Source organism: Arachis stenosperma, chromosome 6, assembly GCF_014773155.1.
Source record: "Arachis stenosperma cultivar V10309 chromosome 6, arast.V10309.gnm1.PFL2, whole genome shotgun sequence".
Lineage (NCBI taxonomy): Eukaryota > Viridiplantae > Streptophyta > Magnoliopsida > Fabales > Fabaceae > Arachis > Arachis stenosperma.
The window spans coordinates 144892369-144900681 of record NC_080382.1 but is presented as its reverse complement, the minus strand read 5'-3'; the positions used below and the strand labels follow the sequence as shown (position 1 = coordinate 144900681).

General features: G+C 28.2%; 1 protein-coding gene and 1 non-coding gene across 4 annotated transcripts; one reads left to right on the top strand and one right to left on the bottom strand.

Moving 5' to 3' along the window:
- The first annotated feature begins 549 nt into the window (after nucleotides 1-549).
- Nucleotides 550-6692, top strand: LOC130933146 (UDP-glucuronate:xylan alpha-glucuronosyltransferase 2-like). Of its 3 annotated transcripts, none has more exons than XM_057862680.1 (4): nucleotides 550-771; nucleotides 1000-1660; nucleotides 4623-5190; nucleotides 6055-6692. In XM_057862680.1, the coding sequence occupies exons 1-4, from the start codon at nucleotides 568-570 to the stop codon at nucleotides 6443-6445; spliced, it is 1824 nt and encodes a 607-aa protein (XP_057718663.1). In that variant the 5' UTR covers nucleotides 550-567; the 3' UTR covers nucleotides 6446-6692. The 3 variants fall into 3 exon arrangements, with proteins under 3 accessions (XP_057718663.1, XP_057718664.1, XP_057718665.1); XM_057862681.1 differs by having other exon boundaries at nucleotides 641-776; XM_057862682.1 differs by having other exon boundaries at nucleotides 704-776; nucleotides 1004-1660.
- On the bottom strand, nucleotides 2821-2893 carry TRNAR-CCU (transfer RNA arginine (anticodon CCU)). Its single transcript has one exon. It is a non-coding gene; the product is annotated as a tRNA-Arg (tRNA).
- Nucleotides 6693-8313: the final 1621 nt, after the last annotated feature.

Below are 8313 nucleotides of genomic sequence, written 5' to 3'. Positions count from 1 at the left end.
TCGCTACATTTATTTATAAAGACGGGACACTAAAATACAAAATTGTGTTTGACAAATGTGACATAGATAGAGATATTGTGTCTAGAAATATTGAATTAGTATATTTTGTGTCAATTCTAACAGGAAAAACATAAAAACACTAACAAAAGATACAACTTATTTTTTATTTTTTATTTTTATTAATTTTTTATAATTATATTTTTTTATTATTATATTTTTTTCTCAAATTTTTTAGATGAAAAAAATTAAGAATAAATTAAATTTTCATAATTTATTCTAATTTATCACTAAACAAAATATAAGAATACAAAATTTTGTATCTCTATCTTTTGTGTATTGTTCTTAGTGTCTTATCTTGTCCTGTTTTCAAAAACAAACACAGCCTTAATTAACAACTACTAACTCCCTAAATAATATAATCATTGCTTACTTGTACTAAGCATCATCATTAATTAGCTACTAGAAGGGGAGTATTACTCATTGTTTTTTCATATATATTGTCAAGTACTCATTTGGGGCATTATTATTGCATCTAACATTAATTTTTTTTTTTGTTGCTCCCTAAGGATGATGGAGGTTTCATCAAGTTTTCAAAAAGTGTTGAAAACATCACCTTCTAGAAAAAAAGCATTGGTGATTAGAATCAACTTGCTCTGTCTTGCAATGTTTCTCATAGTTTATGCAACACTTCTATTTCGTCCATCTTCTTCTATCTATTTTGAGAATGCAGCATCACTTGTCAAATGCTCCTTACGTGAATGCCATCACAAGGTAAGGTGAGTCCTATACTCTTAAAAAAAAATTGTCACTTTTTATTTTTTTTTTTCTTAAAAAAATTATAATTGAATTTGTGTATTCTGTTAGGTTGAATTTATGGGTCGTAAGACTTTTTTATTGTTGTTATGGACTAAAATAGAAGAGTAGTTTAATAGTGTTCTTAATCTAATTACATTTATGTATTTAGATGAATTTTAAAATAATTAATTTAAATATTTTTAGGCAGAAAAAAGCATAAAAATGAAAGCGGTGATGGAAGAGCCTCAAGTGAAAGCACCAAAGATGCCAAAGAAGAATGCAATGAAGATAGAGAAGCCAAGTTTCTTTGATCAAATTATGGGTAAAGGAGTGAAGAACATTGGTATGGTGAACTTTGATGAAGAAGAAGATGATGTTAGTGAATGGAACATGCAAGGTGAAAAAACAATCATCCCAATTCACTTTGAGAAGGTATCCTCCCAATTCAATTGGACAGATTTGTTCCCCGAATGGATCGACGAAGAAGAAGAAAGCGATGTTCCATCTTGTCCAGATATTCCCATGCCGGATTTCAATGTACATCAAAACATGGACATAATTGTGGCGAAGTTGCCATGCAACAATAATAAAGAAGGGTGGGGTAGGAATGTTTATAGGCTACAAGTTCATCTAATTGTGGCAAATTTGGCTGTGAAGAATAAGGGTAAGAGGGATTATGGGAAATTGAAGACTAAGGTTGTTTTTTTAAGCAAGTGTAGGCCAATGTTGGAGATTTTTAGGTGCAATGATTTGGTTAAGAATGATGGTGATTGGTGGTACTATGAGCCTGATTTGAAGAGATTGGAGCAAAAGGTTTCATTGCCTGTTGGATCATGCAAGTTGGCTTTGCCTCTTTGGGAACAAGGTATGTATGTATTTTTTATTTTTAACCTTCAAAGTTTAATATCATGCATCTTCTTAGTTACTTAGAGTAAATTGCATAGCTAGAAATATGGTTAAAGTTTAAGTTTACTAAGGTTTGAAAGAAAGCTAAGTAGTTAAATAAGTTCAAAGTTAATGTCCATTGGCCATTTCTTCAGCTAGAAGTTAAGAAATACTATCACTTATTAGTAACAAAAGTTTTAACAATAAACTTCTCATTATTTTCAGGAAACTTTATATATATATTAAAAAGAATATAATTTTTATGTACTGATAGTATAGAATATTTTATACAGTTGTGTAATCATAATCGTTTTTTTAGATGACTATTTTACGGTCAATGTAAAAAATAATTATTTTTGTTAATGTAGTATTATATAATTAAATGTACGTATAAAATGATTTTATATTGATACTGTATCAAAATTAAATTTTATTGAAAAATTACTAGGCTTTGACCAACGTCCATTGGCTTAAATCTTGTATATCTTTTATTTTCCTCTCTAGCTTGATAGTAAAATTTCTTTTATATGGAAAGCACTCTAAACACTGCCAATTGTTAATCATCAATTTAGTTAAGGAAAGAGAAAGAGGGAGAAAGAAACATTATATTTTTCCTTTATTCGGCAAATTAAAGTATGTGCTTTCACGTATGAGTAATAATATAATAAGATATTCTAAAAACTGATCATGATACTTTTAAATACGAGTGATAAGATAATAAGATATCTAAAAAATTATGAATTTTAATCGATTAATTATAAAGGAATGTTTGTTTTTAAAGACTATAACTGAGATTAAAAAATTAAGATTTAGTATTGTATTTAATGATCAGATATTAAAATTAAAATTTTAGCTCATTTAATATCTTTAGAAAGTAAAAATAGAAAAGACTAAATTTCCTAAGACTAAATACTAAAATTTTATTTTTATATTTATTTTAAATTAAATATGATACTTAGATATAATTAAATTCAATATATTTTGTTTTAAATACAATATAAAAGTTTAATTTAGTCTCTTCCAGTCTTCATTAGTTTGACAAAATTATATGAAAAATAAATAATATTATCAAGTATCTAAAAAGAGATAAACTATTTCGTTAGAATGACAAAATTGTATGAAAAATATGGATATAATAATCGCGCCAGGTAGGGGTCGAACCTACGACTTTCTGCTTAGGAAACAGACGCTCTATCCACTGAGCTACAGGCGCTTGCTTGCATTTTTGCCGGCATTTATTTCAACTTTTTTTTATTATTCATAACTGACACGTAGATATGGCCAACCTCATCCATACTTTATTACATTTATCATTATTTTGTATGTAAGGTTCATGAAGTTGTTGAATTAGCTGATATCTCACATCATTCACAACTAATAATTTCGTTTAAATAAATTTTAAAAAGACAGATAGGTTATAATGTTGTACTACACACATTATTTCTAGTTAAAAAAATTACATAATAGGAAACAAAAATTAGGTGGAATAGTCTACTATATATATATGGTGAAGATTATTATGCCAATTGGAGAAGAGTAGTACTCCTCTAAGCATATAAACAATAATTTTTCGTCTGGTTCTTTTAGAGTCTAGCACTTAATATTAGTTTATAAAAGCTTCTTAACGGAAGAATAATTATAATTAGCATTTGTTTGATTTATTATAAATTCTTTTTTTTTTAAGAAATAAGTTATCAAGACAGTTTTCAACGAAAACATTTATTTGTTGTGTCATTGTGTGAAGCTTGAAAGAAAATTGATAGGTAAAAGGAAACACGAGTCAATTTCAAAACACATAAAAGACTGATATTTAACCATTAGAGGATGTGAATAAGTGCTTTATACATAAATCCCATTAAGGCATCACATTTTTTTTTCAGCATTTCAAAAAATTTCATATAGTGAACTAGCGTAAAGATAAAGCTTTGTAGAGTCAATTTCGTTCGATTGTTTGCATTGCAATTTATCAACATCTTTCTATCAAAGTTGTTAGTTAATTACCTTTTGGTTAGGGAACTGGAGGATGGTTAGACCCACACACATTATTATTTTGTTTTGGCTGACTCACGTTATTGATTATTAAAATTTCCAAAATACCAAATGACCTTCAAGTGATATAATAATTAATCTTTATATATATCTGAAATTCTCTCATTAAAGTTACTATAATGTGTTCCCACTAAACAACAACTAACCTATTGCATCCTTTTTTTCCTAATCTGATGAACTAAGCTAACCACTATAATTGATGGCTTCCTAACCCTTTTTAAATTAAAACTAGTTAGTAGCAAATATAACTTTGTTTTTCTTTGTATGTCTCCCTAGTACGTATCACTTTTACTAAATGTTACTTTTTTTTTTCTCTAAATTAAAAAAAAAGTATAGATAGACAATAAAAGTATTAAATAATGTGAACAATAGATATATCAGATGTTCATTTCATTAGGTGTACGGATGATTATTTTAATATTAAGATTTAGATTGTTAATTTGGAGGTGTAATGTGCTTTTATTTAATTGGTAGTTGTTCATATTGTTCAAAATGGTCATTATTTACCTAGCACTCCCCTTAAAAAAATTATGCTTTGTTTTAAACACTGAATTGAATGCATGAGTTTAAGTTTGATGCATTAATAGTAGGTGAAAATTCAGGTGTAGTTGACTTTACGTGAAGTTGATATCTGAGAGCTGTCAGATGATTTAACTGATTTGACTAAATTTCCATCTAAAAACTCTCAAATATCAGCTTTACGTAGAGTTGACTTCACTTGAATTTTTATCTTAATAGTATTATAGAGTCGTCTAATCATATATATTATTTTAGATAACTATTCACGCAATCAATATAAAATATAGTTATTTTTGTTAATACTATATTACATAATTGAATGTCCACGTAAAATTACAATTTTTTTTCTAAAATAATATGCTTTTGGCTTATAGGGATTGACAAAGTGTATGACACGTCCAAGATTCAAAAAATGGTTACAAAGAATGCAAAAACAAAACGTGAGGCGTACGCTACAGTGCTTCACTCCTCCGACGACTATGTGTGTGGCGCAATAATGCTGGCACAAAGCCTCCTCCGAACGGGAACCGAGCGTGACCTAATCCTCCTTCTTGACAACTCCATCTCTGCTGCAAAGCGTCGCGCGCTCTCCGCCTCTGGGTGGAAGATCCGAATCATAACTCGGATCAGAAACCCAAAGGCGGAGAAACACTCCTACAACGAGTACAACTACAGTAAATTTCGGTTGTGGCAGTTAACAGACTATGACAAGGTTATTTTTATTGATGCTGACATTGTTGTTTTGAGGAACCTTGATGTTCTGTTTCATTTTCCGCAAATGTCGGCCACTGGGAATGATCAGAGTATATTTAATTCTGGGATTATGGTGATTGAGCCTTCAAATTGCACATTTAATGTGCTGATGGAGAGTAGATATGATATTGTTTCATATAATGGTGGTGACCAAGGCTTCCTTAACGAGATTTTTGTCTGGTGGCACAGGTTTTTCTCCATAATCTTATCTATTTTCACGAAAAAAATAAGATATCAAAATTACTATTATTAAATACTACATTCTTCTTAAATTAATTATCTATTTTATTTTAATAAAAATGATAATTCTTACATCAAAATCAGCTACTAAAACATGTGTATTTATATTTTAACATGTATTTTATATTGGTAATAACTGATTTTAGTATACACATAACATAATATTTTATTTAAATATCTACGTTTTTTAAATAAATAAAAAATTAAAATTTTTTTGATATATTTAACTAAATTATCATCTAAACATTTTAAATTATTATTTTTAGATTTAATTACTCTATTGGTCCATATAATTTCGCAAAATTTTTAATTAGGTCCCTGTACTTTTTTTTTCTTTTAGTTGAGTTCTTGTACTAAATTTTTTTTAATTGGGTCCCTACACTTTTTTTTTTCTTTTGTTTGGGTCCCTGCACCAATTTTTTTTAGTTGGGTATCTATAAAATTAAACTAATTACTACTAAGAATGACCTAATTGAGAAAAAAATTTAGTGTAGGGATCCAATTAAAAGAAAAAAAAATATAAAGACTTAATTAAAAATTTTGTAAAATTATAGAAATCAAAAGAGTAATTAAACCTTATTTTTATTATACAAAGACAGTTTTATATAAATAATTAGCTAGTATTAATGTTGAAGGCTTAAGTGATTCATCTGGTCTAGAGGTGCATCATGACTCTTACAACGTAACTCTAGTTGAAGCTAGCTAGCTAAATGTATACCAAAAAATTAAGAATATTATACACCTGAATCTTATAATTTAATTAATTAAATAAATTTTGTATGAATATATTTAATGAAGTGTGTATGTAAACAGGTTACCAAGGAGGGTGAACTACTTGAAGAATTTTTGGGCCAACACAACATTAGAAGCAAGCAAGAAGAACCATCTATTTGGAGCAGAGCCACCAAAGCTATACTCAATACACTACCTTGGATTAAAGCCATGGTATTGTTATAGGGACTATGATTGCAATTGGGACGTTGAGGACCAAAGGGTGTATGCTAGTGACGTGGCACATCATAAGTGGTGGAAGCTGCATGACCAAATGGACAAAAAACTTCAACGCATGTGTAGGCTCACAAAACGACGTCGTACAAACCTCAATTGGGAGAGAAGAAAAGCTTCCAAATTAGGTTTGCCTGATCAACATTGGAAGATTAATATTACGGATCCCAGAAGATCTGGTTCACTTTTGATGAATTAATCGTAATAAAAAAAAATCAACTAGATAATTTAGTGAACCATTTTTTTTTATTTTCTTAATTTTTATTTCTATTTTATCCTTTTTTTCTTTTTTTTTTTATATCGATTTTCAAAGATATTGTTGAATATTGATCCTTTTTTTATGTACACATAGTCATGTTGTATAAACAAGAGATAGAGACGAATGGGTTAAGTTAAACTTTATTTTACCAATTTAATAAAACTACTCCACTCATGAATTTAATGTATTTATTTATATTCGTGTAGAGAGTTCTTCTTTATTTATTTATGCATATTTTTTATACCCTTTTAATATTCTTCTTTATGTATTTATTTTTATGTTTTTTTTGCAAATATAGTAGATATGTATATTCTTTAAAATAAGATAAATATAAAAAAAGATATATAGTAGTATAAGACATTATTAATCAGTGGTTCTGTGGTTGCTTGGGGCAATTAATATTGTGAAAAAAAATGATAATAAAAAGGATTTTTTTTCTTGGGAAATTCAAGGATTTTTTAAAAAATAAGTTAAAGAAATACAAATGCATTCTCTTAAAAGGTTAACTCCTTAAATAACGTATTACTATCATATAGACATTGCAAGCTGAGTTGGGCAGACTCAACATTTAAGGAAAATAAATTAAAATGTTAAAATAAATACCACAAATTCATTATTTATATGGATAGTTTTGGTATTCGTTGGTCTGTGCATCACTTGGTCTTTTGTTAATCATATAATTAAAGAACACGGAAGCTTCAACAATGTTTAATTAATTGAATTGAGTCTATTTTCATGAATGTGGAGATGTATATATAAAAAAAACCGGTGTTAGTTTGTCTGTAATAAAGCCAAAACATCTTGTTAAAATTGTGGCACTCATTTTTGTAGTATGCCAGTTTATCATCATTGTAAGAAATCATCATCCATTTGTTAATTGAGATATATGATAGCTCTACTAGTTAGTACTGTTTTTAGATGTTTATGTTTCTATATTCAAGAAGAAAATGAAACTATAACTATTTGATTCATAATGGAATATTCTAATTATACTAGGCTGGTTAAATGAATGCTTCATGTCAGCAAATTTTTTGTTTTTTAATTATTATTAAGATTTAGCTGTCATATACTTTAATCCACAAAATTACTATTAATAAAAAATATAAATGTTATATTTTAATAGATGTACAAAATTTGCATTGATGATTAGATTCTTACTATTATTATTGAATATTAAGGGACTGATTGGTTTGGGCATTTTTTTCATATGAAAATATCATTAATTGAACATTTTAAAAATATTTTTAACGAAAACATTTTTAAAAAACAATACAAAATTGAAAATAATATTTTTTGTATTTCATCTTTTTTAGTTAAAAATAATAAAAATATTTTTAATAAAAAACATAGTATTTTCAGATAATAATCTCTTAAATCCTGATTTATTGTATTTTTTTTTTCAAAAGTAAAGTATTTTATTCAATTGGATAAAATAGATATTGTTCATTCCTAGGACAGCAGTACAGGAATTGGGGATCTCCCAAAAGCTCTTTAACGAGCAAAAACGCAAAAGCTTAGAAAAAAGAAGATGAAACACTCCAGTAGAAAATTAAGGTATGTGGCCTTGCATATCTTGAAGAAGGTTGCTAGTTGAAGTAAGAATTTGTTCTATTCCTTCAGAATCATGTTCAAAGATGAGCCGGTTCCTTGATTTCCAGATTTGCCAACACATAATCGCCAACATCTGAAAGTCACGGCCGTTGCTTCTCCGCCTCTTGAGCTTGCCTACACTTTCCAACCACGTTCGCCAGAAGGAGAAGGACCCATCTCCACAAACTAACCCAGGTAATGAACTTCTATCCCAGGCC

Coding starts and splice junctions, on each gene's coding strand:
- LOC130933146 (XM_057862680.1), top strand. CDS start 568: ATGATGGAGGTTTCATCAAGTTTTCAAAAAGTGTTGAAAACATCACCT. Junction 1,661..4,622: donor TTTGCCTCTTTGGGAACAAG/GTATGTATGTAT, acceptor TTTGGCTTATAG/GGATTGACAAAGTGTATGAC. Junction 5,191..6,054: donor ATTTTTGTCTGGTGGCACAG/GTTTTTCTCCAT, acceptor GTATGTAAACAG/GTTACCAAGGAGGGTGAACT.